Below are 21019 nucleotides of genomic sequence, written 5' to 3' on the forward strand. Positions count from 1 at the left end.
ATGTACCTGTCGATATTTTTTCACTAAGTAATATCGTATTATATATATTATTCAGCCACTTGCTCTTTTTCATCCAACACCTGATGGCATTTTTTTGCGGTGATGTTTATGGACCCACAGCTTTCCTTTCAGTAGTTGCATAGTGTTCTGGTGTTTGCTATGCATAGTCTATTAAATAAATTATATTATTTTGTGACCTAAAAATGAATTATTTTATTTATCTAGCCAGACTGCTGTTGCTGACGGCCGATTAGGTTTCTAGGTTTTGCCTTTGTAAGCAGTATTGCCATGAGCATCCTTGTACATAAATTCTGGATCTCTTGTCTGTTTCCCAGGTATAAAACTGTAGGAGTAGAAATGCATTCTTGGGAAGTTTTTGATGTGTTGTGTCATATTTCAGTCTAATAATAATATAAAGAACAGCTAATATTTATTGAGCTCTTCAGTTACATTATTTGTTATACATTCTATAATACATCTATTATTAATTATATCATTAAATCTGTTAAAAGTTTACATGAATTATTTTTATTTTGTCCCTAAAACAGTCCTGATAGGTATATACTATTATTATTCCCATTTTATAGATAAGACAACCGAGGCTCCACAAGGTGGAGTGATCTGCCCAGAATTCTCACTGCCAGAAAATGGCTGAGCCAGGACCTGCTTTCAGAGCTGTTTGTTTTTAAAGTCTGAGTCCTTATCTCTTTGTCACTGTCACTGTTGGGAATACCTTGGGCTTTTTATCTGACCAGATGTGTGTCATATGGATTTGTAACATGAAACTTGATTGAATTTTTGCCCGGCAAGTTATATGCAAAGGACTGAATGTCTGTTGGTGAGATTTCAGGCACTATGGTAGGGGGTGTGGTGTGTGTGTGTGTGTGAGTCACTGTGTAATGGTGGCCCACTCTGGCTTCTCAGTGTTCTGCCTCCCACCCTACTACTCCTCAAGTAGCAAAGTCCTTTTCCTCTGGGGAGCTGGACAGTGGACAGAGGGAAACTTCTCAGAATGGTGTCCTGAAGATCGTCCCCAGCTCTTGGGTCACCCTTGGTCCCAGGCTTTCCTTAGTGGATGAGGGGGTGAGGGTGGGCTGGGGAAAGGACATTTCAGGGGGTCTTACCTGTCAGGCCTCTCCTCCCACCATTTCTGTCTGGCCATGTCAGAAGAGCATGGGTAAGACAGAAAGGACGCTGGAAAGGAGGCAAGGACATGGATTCAGGCAAAGCTGTGTCCCTTACAGTGTGCAGGTGAAGCCCCAGTCCTCGGCTGCCTCCCTAGGGGTGAAGGACAAATCGGTGGAGAGTGGCAAATTGCTCTGAAAGCTATGAAGTCAAGCTCATGTGTAGGCTCAGCTTCTGAACGAGTCTCCAGGGAGACCGTTAGTCCCCTGTGGCTGAGAACCGTCTGGAACCACTGGGCTGAGTGAGGCTGGGATGCCCAACTTTGTTCAGGAGTTCTTTCCAAAATGGGCAGGGGGATATGTTTGAGGTGTTGGGGGCTGGGTGCAGAGTGCAGAAGGAATAGCGTTGGTTAGCTGCCTCCTGGCCGTGTGGGTCCTGCTCTGTCCTGTGCAGGGCCCAGCATCCTGTCGGTGCCTCTCTTCACTGTGCCCACTCCTGACCCTGGCTACACAGCCCTGACCATGTGGTGCCATGGCCCCTGGCCTTCTCCAGGCCTGCCACAGTCCCTACCGCTCATTCACCTTCATCCTGCTCTGGCTGCCCCAGGCTGGATCGGGAAGGGTTGTGAAGAAAGCCTTGGCTTCCCCCAGTTCAGAAATGGCACATGCCATCTGGAGATCTTCATGGCACATGCATCACTTAGGGGAATCCTGTACAGCTGTGAGGAATCACATTTTAGGAGAAATGATCTGGAGAATGCTGATGACAAAAATTTTCAAATTTCCTTAAAAAATGACAACAACTACTATAAAGAAGTAAATGTGTATCTCTGAGATTTATTGTTATTTTCCTATATGCTGTACACACAGGTATGGTTTTGATTTCAACCCAAACTGGGAGCATTTGAGACCATAGCCCAGCTGTTTGCTTTTTTCTTGTTTTAACCTAGTAATGTACCATGGACTTTTCCTCTCAGTACAGGTGAATCAGCTTCATTTTTCTTTTTTCTTTTCTTTTTTTTTACATTATAAAAAATGACTTTAATTAGAGAACAAACTCCAAGGCAAAAGGTTTTACAAATTTTGGAACTGTAATGCTGTTACTACCAGAACATATGAAACACTGATCCTTTTAAAATTCTGCAGTACTGTCTCAGACTCCCAGAATTTTGGAACAACTCTTAGATTTCCATAACATCTGTTAATAATAATAGATTTTGTTGCTATTCATAATAGAATTAAGTCTTTAGCTTTAATAGTTCAGACAGACCTAATTAAACACAAATGACTCATTTAAGCCTAAGGTAAATGTGGTATAGAAAGAGCACAGGGCTCTACCAATGCATGCAAACCATATTCTGTTGGAATAGCCCTGAACCTCGTTGAACAGACTTTCAAATAAGTAATAAAACCCCCAATTAAAAAATATTAAACATTTTGAACTGTATTGATTTACTCATAACATAAAGTGCAGTATCATCATTTATGTGCATTTTCGAAGATTCATTTTTAAATTCAGGTTATTATGTAACATACTATTTCAATTAAACTATGGCATTTGAAAAAAGTAATTTTAGGGAAAGATCACAACAAACATGCTTTTGGGGAGTATATGTTAGGAAAACGGTAATAATAATGTTGCCTTAACATCTCTAAAATCACATAAAAATGATCATCTTTGATTGCTATTTCAATAGTTTTGAAACAGGGTATGCTACTGTCTGCTTACTAGTAACCAAAACACACATACAACAGACTTGTAACAAATATTGAGATTCAATTATCTTCATGAGTTAAACATTTCTGAGACTTTAAGATTTGTATTTGAGCATACAGCATTGCAATGTTGGCTACATAAAATAAATAGAAAATCTTTAAGAGGGAGCTCAATAATCAGAGGCTATCTTGCATTTAAGAAATTAACACTGCTTATATACAGAAGAGAAAGCATTTCAATTAGAAATAATTCACGTTACCAGGTTCTCTTTTAATATGGCAACATTTAGCAGCTTACCATTTTGACATTTAAATATCAACAGGAATGGAGCTACTCTTTTATCCTTTGGTTCTCAGTGACAATAATCCAGTAATAATGCTTCTGGTTGTCAGTTCCTCTTGGATGACATTTATTAGCAGAGAGAAACCTGATGTTTTAGCTGAAATTTGGCAGCCCAAGAAGTGCACCAACTGCTCCAAAGTATCCCTTGTGCTCTAGAAACAATGCTTTCAGCTGACCTTTTGACCAGTAGTCCAGTGCATATGCCAAAAGTTTCATCGAGAGAATATAGACATGTAAAAAGTTCCCAACAAAGACAACTCTGTTTATTTTCTCATTAACAGGACACATTCGTGCCACAGAACCAATGTTATTGGTGATAGTAACTAAAGTAGCTCTTGCTAGATCTTCTTTACTAATAGATTCTTGCTTCTCCTTATAAATCATATTCCCAAAACTAGATGCTACTGTAGGACCCCAACCTCCCTGAGAAATAAGTTAGCCTAAGAGTAGCCATCTTGAAGCCCAAAAAGCCATTCTGATATATGACTCAGAGGGAACAACTGAAACCAGGTAACTCCTCTGGAAAAACAAGTTAATCAATCATGACTGCTGGCAGCGCTAACCTCTCGGTTAGTTAAGCATAAAAGCTGACCCTACCTTGCTGCACCCCCAGGACGTGGCACTAACCCAGAAATCGTAGGTTTGAAAAATTACTGCCTTTGTAGTATTGTTATCTTGCTATGTAGTATTGTTATCTTGTTACTACAACATAATCTGTAACCATGGTAATTCTCTAGGGCTGAATGCCTCAGAAAATCCTATATAACCACTTAGTTGTAAGTACTCAGGGTCCTCGTTGAGACCTGCTGCGACAGGCTGACTTGGACCCCAACTAGTTGGCTTCCGAATAAATTCCTCTTGCTTGTTGCATCAAGAAACGTCTTTGGTGAGTGATTTGGGGCAGCGCCTTCCTCAGGGGAATCCAACATTTGGGGGCTCGTCCGGGATCGGGCGTCCACCCCGCTTCACTCCCGAAGTCGCTCTTGGAGGAAGAGGTAAGATTAGTGGCGCCTTGAGTTGTATGTGTTCTGTTTTCTGTTTCAGTGAGACCGGTCGGAGTTCTGAAGGGTACCCGCTGTCTGGCAGCCATCTCAATCCCGTAAAGGGGCTGTGACTGCGGTCGGTAGACGTACTAGAGCACCGCAGGCTGCAACCCTGGGGGATGCCCCAGGGAGGTTGGGAGGCCAGGGACGCCTGGTAGCCTCCCGTCTGTTTTTCTGGCAAGGTGAATCTGATGAGATAGGGTTGATTTTCAGGCGCCAGGAATATCAACCCTCTGATTCCTTTCGGTTTCTGTTTGAAAATCTGAGAAAAAACAAAAAGCGGCCGCTGTGTGTCTAATCTGTGTGTGTCTCTGTTTTTTGTGTCTTTCATGTGCCTAATAATTGTTATACTGACAATGGGACAGACTCAGACAACCCCCTAAGTGTGTAAATGAATATATCTTTCTACCTCCGGATGGTATTAATGAAATTGATTTAAAGACAAGCGCTTGTGAAAATTGAGTGGTCTAAAACTTCCAGAAAACCTGATAAAAAAGTGTTAAGCATTAATGCTAATTTGAGTTTGCCTGAGGCGGGCATGTCCTGGTAGTTGTCGGCTGCCTGAGTTTACCTAGAGTCATTTGAGTCATGTTATCTGCTAAATCTTTTAAGAATAGAATGCTTAGAAGCTTGGCTTTGTCTAGTGTTCAGTGGGGGTCTTGTGAGTAGGCTAGCGTAGTTGTTGCAGGTAGGTGAGCTGGATAAGTGTGGCAAGTGAACACCTTTTTAATTGTGTGTTGCAGTGTGTATGCCTACCTGCAGCCTGAGAATCTTTGTAGTAACTTAAAGCCTTAGAGTTTTGTTAAGTTGAGAAGATGTGCTCTGTGTTTGCTGGGAGATTGTGCTGTGAAGCTCATGGTTGCAGAAATTGTAGAATGTGTTCGTAAGTTTGTCAGTCTAGGAAATGTTGGTTTGACAGTTTGCAGTGTCCTGCTTCTCAGTGTTCACTGGAGCTTGAAGTTTCTAATAGTTTTGAGTTCTGGTTAGAACTGCTTAAAGTGATAGAGAGGGCATTTCTCTATGCTAGAAGATGCATGTTTTAATAAGAAAAAGTATAAAAAATGAAAACTCTTCTGCATACTAAAGAATGTGTTTTGTGATAAAAGAAAGTAACTTTGTTCTAAAGTACAGCTATTTATTTAAAGAGAGACAAAGAGAGAAAACAGCGTGGTGCCTTTTGTTGTGGAAGATCCGCTCAGCCTGTTGCTTTGGGGGAAGGGTTAGGGAGATAAACCCAGTCAAGCCGCAGGCAAGCCCAGGCATAATTCTCACCGGCTTATGTGCTTGGGACCATGGGGCAAATGAAGAATAAATTACTATATTCTTACAGATATAGTCGTGCCTAGTGAAATTAAAGCAAGTGAGTCTTGATATCAAGTGCACAGCAAAATTAAAATCTCATTTCCAGTTAAACAGTTTTCTTTAACTGTTAGTCTGCTCTTAATGTTGAAAGATCACAGCAGTTTCTCATGCTTAAAGTCTCAGTGAGTTGCCATGAAATCGTAATGTTAAAGAGACTAAAAGCTAAAGTTTGTTAACAACTGTATAACCTTTATTTGCCTTTGAAATATTTTGCTATTAAAATTGATTGCATGGCCTGAAAAATTGAATTCCTAAGCAGAATAGTAACAAAGCTTTTTTCAGCTGATTAAATGCACTTAGTTAACAAACCAAAATTTATTAAACTGTAGAATCTGGACAAGATTATGTTTCTCCCAGAAAAACAGGTTTCACTGTATAGGTTTAGATAGACGAACGTGTGACCACTTTTGAGAAAAGTTGTAATAGATTTTTTGAGAACCACCAGGTCTTCTTGTTTAATTTATATGCTGTATGTTTTAAAAAAAAAACATGGGGGACTCTCCATATTTTTTAATGCAAATAATCTTAGAGCTTTTAATAGAATTTGCATAGCAGCTTATATCTACTATTAAAGAGTAAAATATTCTTGAAGCTTTCAGGGAAGACCTATAAACTTAAGCACTTTCTCTGCTTTTTTGTATCTGGTCTTAGACACTTATGCTGAGTTATGTTCTTATTATTTTCACTGTTTGTAAGCTATTGATTGTAAGCCAAAGGTCATCATTTCTCAGTCCCTAAATGAAGAAGTAAAATGCCTGACCTCTTTCATCTCAAATCATATTTCTGGTCATATCTGAATATCTGTGTGAAAGAAAGAGACATTTAAATTTGAGATTCTGCTTAAACTTTTAAGTTGAATTTGACTATAGCCATATTCATTCTTTGTATGTATCTCTAACAGGTCTTTTGTATGCCTGGTGATATTATACTCTGCCTTGAGTTTAGACAGTTCTTTCAGCTAAATATGAATTCTTATTGTAGCTTTTTTCCCCTCCTGAAGATGAAAGCAGAAGAATCTACCATCTGCTACCATTCTCTCAAGAATGCTTAGTAACCTAAAATTAGTTTGACTTTCTGTATGTTGTCTTTAAAAATTGACAGCAGCAATCTCCCCTGCTGCCCCACTTTTTAAGATATCTTGTTTACTGTGCTGAATATATAGACAATAAATGTGTAATGATAGTTCTAAAAAAATTAAATGCAAAAAGGTGCTTTTACCTCTAGTTAACTCTGATATTTTCCAGAGGGCCCCTGGAACATGTCAGAAGAATTTTTTCTCACTAGAGAAAGTATTTGACTAATTTGGCTTATTTATCTGATATATATATATTTATTTACCAGGAAAGCACTGTCAAAGAGAATGATGGTAAACTTTATTACTAAATGTTTTGTATTATAGAAATATCAGAATTTCCTTATGTCAACTGTTTTACAGTAAGCTCTCATCAGATCTTTAACCATTGTCATTTGTAAGTCTTTCGTCATTTATAGTATTATCCCTAAACTGGTAAAGAACTAGATTTCAGCAGAACAGGTATTAGTTACATAAGATTACATAAACTAAAGAAAATGATTTTGTGTCTTTTTGTTTCAAATGTTGCTGGTAAAGTGTTTTAACCTTGTTCTCTTAAACTGACAACAGTTTAGTAAATGACTATCTTTATGAGCAGAATTGAAACATCCTTCTCTCTACTTGATCCCTCCAGAGTTTAAAAACTTTCAGTGACTGTTTTTGTATTCCATGGCAGTATGTTTATTTGCACGAGTTCAATAAGAATCTGCTTTCCTTGTGAGAAGACTACTTAAGAACACTGGTTATACTACCAGGGCTTTGACTGGAATGTCGTACCTGAGAGACATGTGCATAGACTCAGATGTGAACAACTTTAAAGAACTAAGATTGACTTTATAAAGCCAACAAAGCCCCTTGGAAGAACTGGCCTAGTACCTTGCTTACAGAGTTCCCAGCAGCCTTACCAGGTGAGTAAAGAAGGTCACTTCCTGGCAGGTGCAGAGACCTCGAGAAGAGAAGAATTCATCCAAATCTACAGGTACTGCAGGTAAAGCCTGATGGCAAGTCTGGCTTGGCTGTCTGGCCTCAAGAGGCCTTTAAAAGTTCAATCTGAAATTCCTTACAAAAAGTTCCAGCAAAGCATATTTAAAAGAGCCTGTGTAATCAATTGCTCTTCTTGCTGCACCTGTGCAAATAATCAAGCCAGCTGTTAATTATTTTCTTAACCTAGTTACTTCTAGTAAAAATGAGAGTGATTTTAGAGAGAAGTATCGTTTCAATAATGTAGCCTCCTTCCAGAATAAAAAATCCAACTCCAGATGTTGCTACATAACCTAATAACACAATTTGTTTTATCTTGCCTAGAAGCCACAAAACTGCAAATAGTAATAAAAATGAAACCCAGAATAGAAGCGCCAGCCTTCTGAAGCCCTCTCAACTGACCAGTGATGGAGACCTAGCTGCACCCTTTACTGCGCCCCCTTCTCAGCACGAAGCAGCCAGAGCGGTCATCGCCCCTTTTCCCTAGCAGCAGCTAGAGTCTCTATCTGTAGAAGAAAGAATGAGACCATACCCATAGCCTTCCCTGGTAAAAACAGGTATTTAATCCCTCCTCCCAAGGGATGGTGGGCTTGTAACACTGGAGTGACCCCATGTGTCTCTACTTCTGCCTTCAACTCCTCCCGTGATTTCTGTATCATAGTCCAGTTAGTACCCAGACTAATGTATCATGATGACTTATCATTCGTGGCAGAATTAGAACCTAAACTAAGGTATAAAAGAGAGCCAGTCTCACTCACTCTAGCTGTATTACTAAGAGTAGGAGTCGCAGCCGGAGTAGGACCAGGGGCAGCTGCAATTATACAAGAAAACCAACATTATGAAGGACTAAGAATAGCTATCGATGAAGATTTGAGAACTATAGAACAGTCTATTTCTAAACTTGAAAAGTCCCTAATCTCTCTCTCTGAAGTAGTGCTGCAAAATAGACGAGGGTTAGATTTACTATTTCTAAAAGAAAGTGGATTGTGTGCAGCTCTAAAAGAAGAGTGCTGCTTCTATGCAGACCATACTGGAGTAGTAAGAGACTCAATGTCTAAATTAAGAGAAAGATTAGATCAGCGAAAGCGAGAACGAGAAGCTAACCAGAGCCTGTTTGAATCCTGGTTTTCTAGATCCCCATGGCTTACAACTCTAATATCCACTTTGGCAGGACCCCTGCTTATTTTTATATTGCTCCTCACCTTAGGTCCCTGCATTTTAAATCGAGTAATAACCTTTATTAGAGAAAGAGTAAGTGCTGTGCAGGTGCTAATGCTGAGACAACAGTATCATACCCTCACACATCAAGAAGACACCAACATTCCATGATTAGAATGTTCAGAAAAAGAAGTGGGGAATGTAGGACCCCAACCTCCCTGAGAAATAAGTTAGCCTAAGAGTAGCCATCTTGAAGCCCAAAAAGCCATTCTGATATATGACTCAGAGGGAACAACTGAAACCAGGTAACTCCTCTGGAAAAACAAGTTAATCAATCATGACTGCTGGCAGCGCTAACCTCTCGGTTAGTTAAGCATAAAAGCTGACCCTACCTTGCTGCACCCCCAGGACGTGGCACTAACCCAGAAATCGTAGGTTTGAAAAATTACTGCCTTTGTAGTATTGTTATCTTGCTATGTAGTATTGTTATCTTGTTACTACAACATAATCTGTAACCATGGTAATTCTCTAGGGCTGAATGCCTCAGAAAATCCTATATAACCACTTAGTTGTAAGTACTCAGGGTCCTCGTTGAGACCTGCTGCGACAGGCTGACTTAGACCCCAACTAGTTGGCTTCCGAATAAATTCCTCTTGCTTGTTGCATCAAGAAACGTCTTTGGTGAGTGATTTGGGGCAGCGCCTTCCTCAGGGGAATCCAACACTACAGCCCAACCTGGCAGACTGAATCTTTCATAATCTCCTCCATAAATATCACGGACCAGCTTGTCAGCATGGGTGCTGTCACCTTTGGATGCCATTTCAAGAGTCTCTTCAAAACTTTCACAGTCCGTCAATAAACTGCATAAACCCAGAAAGGTACCACCTTGAAGGCTTGTCCCAGTTACTCGTTTATAGTTGTCTTTTGAATGGACTGCTAAAATACTGACTCCCGAACCAATGTTCACTACCAGCAGCGGATAAGGATCATCCAGGTTAAAAGGCATCTTTTGGCATCGCTCAGGTTCTGAGGCATTAGCAAAATAATAGCACTCTGCTTGTCCATTGAAACTGACAGAATCTATATACAGCAAGCCCTTTACAAGGCAGTCAAGTTCGTCCAGTTTGTGCAGGTGGAGGTTTCCAATTGTGCGAAAATCTTTTTCAAACTTGTAAGCACTACCTCCTGTAGCACATAGCACCGTGTGTAATGTGGAGAAGTTTTTCTCTCTCCCCATTTGGATAAAAGTAGGCAGGTCCTGGGATGGAAATCTGATAAAAGTGCAAGTTCTCTCTTCGGCCAAAGAGTGCTAAATCCTTCAGTTCAAGGTGTACATCCCGAATACCAGTGGATCCATATGCTACATTAGAAGTCAAATATTTCCGGATACTTTTTAAGCTGTCAACTTCCTCTTGTTCTTCCTCTGCTGTGATATCAATTGGTTCAAAATATGACAGCTTCACTAGAGTTCCCCCAATGTCCATGCCAAACCTGGGAAAGTCAATAGCAAGGTTACATGTGTGTGTCTAAAGCGCTAATTGTAACAACAGTGACAACTCCCGGGAACCCCCGGATTTCAAGGACACCAGCAGGAAGCAGGGCTTCTTGACATCCTTGATCTTCATAGCGTCGGCCTGAGGGGCGAAGGGCAGTTTCCAGTTCGGCCCACGGAGGGTAGCGGCGGTAACTCCGCAGGTGGCTGGGCGGCGCGGGGAGGCCCAGCCAGTTCCTCCCCTCAGGCCGGGCGGGGCGGGCCTAGGGCGGGGCGGCGGCGCCTGAAGCGAGGCCCGGCCCAAGGGGCGGCCCCTCCACCCCAGCTAGGGGCGGCCAGGACCCAGCGAGCTGGGGAAGGCCGCCGGCCTCGCCGCTCCGGGCCCCCCCGCAGCCGCTCCGAACAAAAGGCCCCGGTCCCCAGGCCGCCGCCGCCGTACTAGCTTCATTCTTTTTAATAGCTTCATACAGAAGGCCAATCTATGTGTTTTGGAGCCCATTTGGGAGGCAACCTTTATGAAAAATAACACAAAATTATGAATAAGAAATGAGATGCAAACATGAAAACTTACTTAGATTGAGAAAAGAATGACAACGAATTTCAAAACCTACAAAGCTGACAGTTGTAACAATCACTGCGTGTTGCTATTCCTCCCAGGACCTTGGAAGGGCCTTGAACTTGACCTTGGCCTTGAACTTCACAGGAAAATCTGCCTATGTATTTCTGCAGTGTATTCCTTTGGGTTCACCATAATTTATTTAATGAATGCCCAATTGATAGACATTTAAGTCGTTCCTAGTTTTTGGCTACTATAATCAGTGGTGCAGTTGGGACCCTTACAGGTTTGTCTGCGCAGTAATACAGGGTTTCAATTGTTGGGTCACCAAGTATGCACAGCGTACATTCTGGTTACCAAGCTGATTTGCTCTCCACGAAGACCATGGGGATCTACACACTCTCCAACAGTGTGTGCGTCTGCCTCTGTCCTCATACAAAGCAGGTAATAAGCATTAGCCTTTTCTTAATTTCTGCCTGTCTGGTAGGTGGAAAATAGCATTGTTCTTTTACAGTTCTCTAGTTATTTGTGATACTGAGATTTTTGTATATTTGTTAGTCATTTCTGTTTTTTCAGTGCATTAAATTTCTAGTCATATCCTTTGTCCTTTTTTTAAAATTAATTTCTTGGAGTTCTTTATATGCTTTGGAAATGAATCCTTTGCCTGTTGTATGTTATAGGTATTGTCATCTCATCTGCCTTTGTGTTACGACCTAAGATTTAATTTTTATCTAGCCATCTTTGTTTTTTTCTTTTGTGACAATAGAGAAAGGCGTTGTGTATCCCTAGATCTCAGAAAAGATTATGTTTTTTATAACTGTTTCTAATATTATATATATTTAGTCAGCTTTTTGTCCCATCTAAGTAATTTTGTGTATGTTATGATGTATGAATCTAATTTTTAAAATAAACTGGTGGCCAGTTGTTCAGATACCATTTCTTGAACAGTTTATCTTTTCCCCACTGGCTTAAGATTCTATCATTTTTATACATTATAGTCTTCTATAATCTCTTTCTGGATCTTCTCTATTATTCCATTGGTTTGATCTTGCATGTGTATTTCATAATTTAAAAATATATGCTTAAAGTCTACATAGACAATGAGATTAGAAAAAAGCTGGAGGGAAATGCATTTAAATCTTAATGGTGCTGGTTTCTGGGTATTTCTGGGATTCTGTGGTTTCAATTTCTTCCCATCAGTTTGTGCAGTCCACACTTAGTGCTATGCACAAGTATGTTTGCATAAAGCAGGAAAATGTTTGCCCTTTGTCTTTGTTCAGGGGCGCCTGGTTTTGTGACCCTGGCACCTGGATCAGTGGAAAGTGGGTTGAGTGTTTTGTTTTATCCTCTCTGACAATAAAGATGACTGAGATTTTGTTGGTGGTGGTGACATATTTTGGGGACACATATGCTACCACACCTGACTTAGCAGGAGTGAAGAAACCTCCGATTTCCCATCTGGCATGATTCTCTCTACTTCCACCCGACTGTGCTCTCTGCCTCATGCAGGGTGGCAGCCAGCAGAGGAGCTGAATCTTCTCATGTCCACTGTGCAGGGTCACTTTCCACCGTGGTCCCCACATGGGCAGAGAAGTGGCAAGTAAAGTGAAAGTGAGCAAAGGGGAGAATTAGCAAAGGGCATAATCAAAACAAGACCTGAGGAACTTGGCTAAAATGCTGTCTTGGTGAATGGCTGGAAATAAGACATTTCACTGTAGATATACGTGAAAGGGAATGAGTTTGTTCTCCAAACCACTTTAAATTGAATTACAAGTCTTAGAAAATCTTGTTTGTTTTAGGATAAATCAGACTTGTATGTCTTCATTCAATAACCACTCATGGTCACATACTATGTGTGGGGCACCATTGGACTTGCTGGGGTAAAGTAGTGAACAAAAATGATACACATTCCTGCCCTTAAGGAGCTCATAGTGCAGAAAATGTTCCTCATCACTAGCTGGGTCAGAAGGGTAGTAGACCATCACCATTCTCATGGGGCATCTAGGAAATTTGGGGACCAGATGGGAGTGGTGACTTGCCTGGGCCCCCAGCACCATGCACCGTGTCCAGGGTGAGCCCGGCTCACAGCACCCCTGAGTGGGCGCACCTCTTGCACAGATAATCTTCCTGCAGACCAGGCCTCGCCTGCCACACATGGCTGCCCTGCTGAGTAGCTGCATGGATGGCTACATCTATGCCTGGTCCATACACAGGAATGGGGGCCTACTGGGGAAGTTCCCTGTGGACTTTGAAGACAACGGGGATGTGGTCGTGGCCTCCATGGCCACTGATGAAAATGACTGGATCCTTGTCACAGGGGACTGTAAAGGACACATCAAGGTGAGGAAGGACGGGCACTGAGGCTGAGGGCTGGTGTCAGCCAAGCTCTGACCCCTCTTTGCCACATGTGGCACTGGCCTAGGCCCTAGTCCCTTTGGGACTGGTTTCATTTGTAAAACAGTGGGCAGTAGGGTGGATTACCTCTGAAGTCCTTTCCTGCTCTGGTGTGCCTAGTGAAATGAATGCGGGCTTGGTTCAAAAGGCCCCTCCAAAGAAGCCATTCCCAGTGGGTCCCACACTCTATCGTTCTCTTCCTACAGCTCCCTCACCCCCGAGCTGTGCATCTCATCTGCGATCAGCTGTCTCAGGAGCTGGTTTTGTGCTTTGTGGTGAGACGTGAGGCAAGACTGTCTTGTCCTTCAGCCAGTCAAACCCTCTTTGCATGCTAGCTCAGATCTGGCCTGAGAGATCTCTTGGGCCCCTTCTGGCCCTGAGTGTCTGGGTATTTCATAGATGTGAGTAAGAACTGCCCCTCAGGCGAAGAGAAATGGTCTGGGAGGAGCCCACAGAATGAGCTGGTGTTGGGGGTCAGGGTGTGCCAGGCCACTAACTCACCCTTTGTGCGTAGGTCTGGGACAGCAAGGATTACTGCACATTCACTGACAAGCGGCCGTTCCAATCCAGTAGAACAAACAAGTTTCGGCACCTAATTCCTAAACAGGGCCAGATCAGCCTCCCATACTACATCCCCTTGAAGGAGAAGGAGGTAGGCAGGCTACTGAGTGGCTGCGCAGAAAAGTGCCTTTGATCTCCACTAAGGAGCTGGGATCATAGTTCTTTTACTGAGATTCTGTCTTCTATGTTTTCTGTTCAAGGTTGTGGAAGAGTTTCTGTTAACCTGAGGTCACCATTAAATAGTAAAACACAAGTGTGTACACACCAAATATATGCACATACATACACATGTACATGTATAGACACACACACGCACACACACGCGCGCACACACACACACACACACACACACACACACACTCACTCCATGAGCTTTGATCTTTGCAAGGAGAGCCCTGGAGTCATAAATTCTTTTTAAAAATAATGAAAATATTTATGTATTTTCTCAGGTGAGTAATACCATTTATATAGTTTAAAAATCACTTGATATTTCCCTGATGACTAATGAAGGTGAGCACTGTTTCATTAGTTACTGGAAAAATGCAAATTAAGGTGGTATCACAATATGATACCACTACACATCCCCCAGTATTGCTAAAACTAAAAAGACGGACAATACCAAATGTTGACAAGGATATAAATCAACTGTAATTTACACTGCTGGTAGGAATGCAACTTGGAATAGTCATTTTGGGGAACTGTTTGGCAGTAGCTACTAAAGCTGAATATGCCTACTCTGCGACCTAACAATTCCACTTCTAATACACAAGAGGAATATGCACTTTCAAAGATATAAATAAGAGGGTGGATAGAATTACTATGTGCAGTAACTCCACATTTGGAAAACCCCAAATGCCTAATTAATGTAGTCTGAAAAAATAAATTGTGATATATGCACTACATAGAACAATATCCGGCATTGGAAATGAATGATTTGCAACTACTCCACACAAAATGGGCAATTCTTTAAAGAATTTAAGTGAAAGAAATAAGACACAAGAGAATATACATTGTATGTTTTATAATTCCATTCATATAAAGTACAAAAACACAGAAACCTATCAGAAGTGATCCTCTTTGTTGGGGGAGTGGAGTGGGCAGGAGGAGTCACACGGGGGACTTCTGGGGCACGGACAGTGCTCTGTCATTATCTGTCATGTTCAGTTTGTAAAAACGTATTCAGTGGTACATTTATGGTATATATACTTTTCCTATGTGTATATTATACATCAATGGAAGTTTATTAAATCAGTCAATGTAAAAAGTCTTAGTCCTCCTCCTGTCTCCTGCCAAAAACGGTTCTCCTTGTTCCCTGAAGTAACCACTTTCATTGACTCTTGGTTATTTTTCTAGGGTTTGTTTTTGCAAACACAAATGTGTAGAGTTAGGGTTATTATTTAACATTATAGTAGCATGTTATTTTTTACATGACAGTAGCACGTCTTACCTACTAGTACTCACCTTGCTTTTCTTACTCCGTAATGTGTCTTAATCTTTGCATAGCAGTACATTAATTTTTATAGCTGTGTAGTAAGCCATATAATATGTTACTGATCTAATTCCCTTTTAAGGAAAATTGAGCTTCTTTTCTATGTTTTGTTTTTAACCAGAAGGGAATAGTGACTATGTCATTTTACATGTGTGAAAAAATATCTGTTGGATAAATTCCTGGAAGTGAGATTGCTAGGTCAAAGGCTTACTATATACATTTGCCATTTTCACAGTCATCTTGAAGTCTTAGGTGCCCTTTGAATTTCTATAGAAATATATTCTGTCCAGTCTAGTTTTAGTAAGAAGAGAACTTCACTGCACTCAGATCTCTTGGGAACTGATTACCCATGGGTTCAGTATATGAAGAATCTATAATGTTAATACAATCATTGTAAGGACAACAATAAAAGTGTCAATTATTTACTGTTTACTGTGTTTCAGGGATTGTGATTAGTGTTATTATGTATCCGCTCATTGAATCTCTAGAGTGACTCTGTGAGGGAGATGTTATTTTTCAGATAAGGGAGATGAAACTGAAGCGTTGGGAGATCCTGTCTGAGCTCACATGGCTGCCAGTGCTAGACTGAGCAGTAAACCCATGTCTGTGTGAATTCAGAATTAGTGCTTCTGACCAGCTGCTCTTAGTTCCTATAATGGTATATTTTAAACAAATTGGGATCATAGTGTATGAACTAGAATTTCATATATTATCAAATATTCTTGAAAATCAGACTTTGTAATAATTAATGTTCACTTTATAGAGGTACAGTCATTTATTTAACCTGTTTTTAAATTTTCATTATCAAAATAATGATAGAAAATGGACAAATTCTTAAGAAGATATAAACTCCCAAAATAGGCTCAAGAAAGAATAGAAAATCTAAAGAAATGCAAAATCTGAACATTCCAAGTAAAGAGACTGAGTTAGTAATAAAGCTTCCCATAGGGAAAGCTCAGGTACAGATGCCTTCACTGGTGAATTCTGTGAACAATTTCAAGAAGGATTAATGTCAGTTCTTCAAAAGTTCTTCCAAAAGGATTTTCTATGCGACTGGCATTACCTTGTTACCAAAACCAGACAAAGACATCACAAGAAAATAAAACTACAGACCAATATCTCTGGTGAATATACGTGCAAATATCCTAAGCAAAATACTAGCAAATTCAATCCAGCAACATATGAAAGGATTACACAGTAAGAATACCTCAGGAATCCAAGGTTGGTTTAACATCCTAAATCAACTGATATAAATATTAATTGAATGAAGAAAAAAGACACATGATCATCTCTCTAGATGTAGAAACAGCATTGGATAAATATTTTTTCTGATAAAAAGAAACCTCTCAACAAGGAATGGAGGGGAAAACCTGATAAAAGCCATTTACAAAAAATTCACAGCTAATGTCATACTTAATGGTGAAAGATTAAAGTCTTTCCTCCTAAGATCAGGAACAAGACAAGGATGTCTGCTCTTGCCACTTCTGAAGGCATGCAGATTACAAGAGCATGAAAAAGAATAAAATATTTAGGAATGAATTTATGAAAGTAGTGTAAAATTTGTACTCTGAAAACTACAAAATGTTATTTAAAGAAATCAAAGAAAACCTGAACAAGTGGAAACATGTCCCATATTCTTGGATTAGAAGACTTCACCTTGTCAATATAGCAGTAATTCCCAAATTGATTCAATGCAATTGATATGAAAATCCCAGCTGCCTTATTTTGCAGAAATTGACAAGCTGATCCTGAAGTTCATATGGAAACACAAAGGACCTAAAAATAAAAACAATCTTGAAAAAGAAAGAATTGGAGGACTCACACTTTCCAACTTCAAAATTTACTACAATGCTACAGTAAAGATAGCATGGTACTAGCATTGGGATAGACAATGGAATAGAATTAAGAGTAGAAAAATAAACTTTCATATTTCTGGTCAATTGATTTTCAGCAAGCATACCAAGACACTCAAATGGAGGAAAGAATAGTCTTTCTAAACAAACAGAGCTGGGAAAACTAAATGTACCCACCAGTAGAATGAACAGAAAAACTTCACAAAACCATGCCTCACAACATTCACAAAAATTAACTTTGAATGGTCATAGACCTAAATGTAAGAGCAAAAATTATAAAACTCTTAGGAAAAAAATATAGAAATTTTCATGACGTTGGGTCAGGCAATGTTTCTTAGACATGATACCAAAAAACAGACGCAACAAAAGAAAAAATAAATTGAACTTCATTACAATTAAAAACTTTTAGCCTCCAAGGGGCACCACTAAGAAAGAGAAAAGATAACATACAGAATGGAAGAAACTATTTGCAAATCATATATAAGACACTAGAATCCAGAATTTATGAAGAACCCTTACAACTCAACAGTAAAAAAGACAAATAACCCAATTAAAAATGAGCAAAGCCTCCAAATAGACACTTCTTCAAAGAAGGTATACAAATTGCCAACAAGGATATCAAAGAATGCTGAACATCATTAGACATCAAAGAAACGTATGTCAAAACCATAATGAGATCCCACTTCACCCTCAGTAGGATGGTTACAGAGATGTGTCGACTAAGATAGGGGCAAATTGGAATTCTCATACATTGCTGGTGAGAGTGTAAACTGGTGCAGCTACTTTGGAAAACAGTTTGGTAGTTCCTCAGAAAGTACAACATAGAGTTGCCGTCTGACCCAGCAATTCCACATCTAAATATATACCCAGGAGAATTGAAGACATATTTCCACACACAAATCTTGTTAACAAGTATTTATAGCAACATTAGTTGTGTAGCCAAGAAGTGAAAACAACCCAAATGTCTAAAACTGATGAATGGGTCAAGTGTGGTGTGGTCTGTCCATACGATGGAATATTATCCAACCATAAAAAGGAATGGAATTCTGATGCATACTACATGATGAGCCTCTAAAACATTACACTAAGTAAGCAAAGCCAGCCACAAGAGATCACACTATACTGTGTGATTCCATTTGCATGTATTGTGAGGTGATGAAACAGTCTAAAATTGATCATGATGGTAGTGCAAACTCTGTCAATGATGTGAGTCATTCCCGTTGTCCATTCAGTTCATTCATCCATCAACTGTCCATCTATTCAACATTATTTGCCTTTGTATACTTTTGCAAATCATGTATCTGACAAGGTACACTTCTTTTCCTTATAAAATAAACTGAATTGTTGTATAATAATGTACATGAAGAAAAGCACACAAATCAAAAGGGTTCAGCTTGGTGAATATTCAGAAAATAAGCCCGTATGCAAATAGCCACATCATATCAAGAAACAGAATAATACCAGCACTTGGTGCTCCCCCCATTCCCCCACTGGACCATTTTGACCTACCCTTCTCCCCTATCCTGATTTCTAAATCCAGAGATTAGGTTTGTCTGGTTTTGAACTTTCTATAATTGAAATGGTGAGATAGGTTCTCCTTCATGGCTGGGTCTTTGCTCTCAAATACCATTATGTTCGTGCAGTTCAGTCATTAGTTGAATGTAGGTGTTGAGTCGTCAGCATTGCTGAGGAGTATTCTGTTGCTGATACACCACAATTTATTCATCGGTGCTACTTGGTGGCATTGAGGTTGTTTCTAGCGATGTGGGGCTACTAAACATAACATTGTTATGAAGATTCTCATTTAATTTGAATTTCACTGATGAGTAGTGAGGTTGAGCATCTCATGTATTTGTTGGTCAGGTGGCTATTATTAAGTGATTATTCAGATATTCTCTCCATTTTTCTACTGACTTGTCTTTTTCCTTTGGGTTTGTAGGAGTCCTTTATATATTCTGGATATGAGTTCCTTGACAATCATATATTTTATAGATGTCTTCTTCCATTTTGAGCCTGCTTTTTATTCTGTGATGTCTCTTGATGAACGGAAGTTAATTTTAGTATTATCCATTTCATCAATCCCACCCTTCATAGTTGTGCTTTTATACTCCCTTCCAAAAGTCTATTAAAATTGTGGTAAAAACAAATAACATGACAACCACTGCTCCAGCAATTTCATTTCTGGATATATATCCAAACCAAATAAAATCACTGTCACAAAGAGATATCTGTGCCTTTATGTTCATTGCAAAATTATTTACAGTAGCCAAGACACGGAAGCAACCTAAGTGTATAGCAACAGATGAGTGGATAAAGAAAATGTGATAAATTGTGTATAACATATATATATTATTGTATACACACTGTATATGTACATGTATATAGCTTTTATATGTGTGTACATACATATACACTGGAATATTAGTCAGCATGAAAAAGCAGGAAGTCTTGCCATTGGCAATGACACGAATGAAACTGAAAGGCATTATGCTCAATAAAATAAGCCAGAGAGAGAAAGACAAATGCTGTATGATCTCACGTTATGTGGAATCTAAAGAAACCAAACTTATAGAAACAGAGAGTACATTGGTGGCTGCCAGGGGCAGGAGGCAGGGTGGGGGAAATTGATGAAGGTGGCTCCAGTTATTGGGTGAGTAAATTCTGAGGCTTTAATGTACAGAAAAGTATATATACAGTTATGAATACTATACTGTATACTTGTAAGTTAAGAGAGGTCTTAAAAATTCTCACCACAAAAAATAAAAAACAATGTTAACTGTGACTTGATGGATGTATTAACTAAACTTGTGGCTATCATTTTCCAATGTATACATGCAACAGATCATCCTGCTGTACACCTTAAACCTACACAATGTCAGATGTCAATTATATGATATTTCTGGAGGGAAAAAAACCAGAAATCTACCCTCTTAACAAAATTTTAAGTGTCAGTACAGTAGTGTTAACTTATTTCACTTTTGAACCACAACTGCCCAAGCCCCTCCCCTCTGGCTCAGGCAGCCATTATTCTACTTTTTGTTTCTATGTGTTTGCTTTAGTGGAATCATGCAATATTTCTTTTTTAACAGTAGCTGTCTCTATCCCTAGTTAGCTGAGAGATTTTTTTATAGTTATGAATGAATTATAAAAAATGAACTTTGTATAATCATGAATGTTGGGTTCTGTCAAATGACTGCTCTGCTCCTATTGCAGTGATCATACGGGTTTTCTCCTTTATTATACTAATGTGCTGAGTTACATTCTTTGAATTTTGAATGTTAATCCAATCTTGCATTCCTGGTATAAACCTCACTTAGTCAAGTATTATTCTTTTTAATATACTGTTGAGTTCTGTTCAGTAAAATTTTGTTTAGAATATTTGCATCTATGTTCATGAAGAATATTGATCTACAGTTTTCTTTTCTTGTAGTTTCTTTGCCTTGTTCAGTATCAGGGCAATGCCAGCCTCATAGGATTTGGAAAGTACTCTTCTTATTTCTGGGAGAATTGGCATAGAGTGGGTATTATATCTTTCTTAAATATTTGATAGAGTCCACTGATTAAGCTCTCTGGGTCTAGAGTTGTTTTTATGGAAAAGATTTTGATTATGAATTCAATTTCTTTAGTAGATATAGGGCTACTTAGATTTTCTATTTCTTGTGTCAGTTTTGATAAACTCATTTTTTTCAGGAAATTTTTCCATTTTATCCAAGTTTCAAATATGCTATCATTAAGTTCTTCACAATAGTCCCTTATCATCTTCTGAATGTCACAGGATCTCTATTAATGTCCCCTTTTCATTCTTGATCCTGGCAATATGTGTGTTCACTTTCTCTTTCAATTTTGCTAGAGGTTTTTGGATTTGTTAAAACTTT

At 39.4% G+C, this 21019-nt stretch overlaps 1 protein-coding gene and 1 pseudogene across 1 annotated transcript in view; one reads left to right on the top strand and one right to left on the bottom strand.

Moving 5' to 3' along the window:
- The window catches only part of LOC140849717 (uncharacterized), a 39618-nt gene that overhangs the window by 12506 nt on the left and 6093 nt on the right, over window positions 1-21019 (top strand). The window contains 2 exon segments of the mRNA XM_073238060.1: window positions 12966-13187; window positions 13756-13893. Coding sequence (XP_073094161.1) covers window positions 12966-13187; window positions 13756-13893 — 360 coding nt within the window.
- Window positions 1176-10292, bottom strand: LOC140849516 (pantothenate kinase 3-like; annotated as a pseudogene).

This window comes from Manis javanica, chromosome 5, assembly GCF_040802235.1.
Source record: "Manis javanica isolate MJ-LG chromosome 5, MJ_LKY, whole genome shotgun sequence".
Classification (NCBI taxonomy): Eukaryota; Metazoa; Chordata; class Mammalia; order Pholidota; family Manidae; genus Manis; species Manis javanica.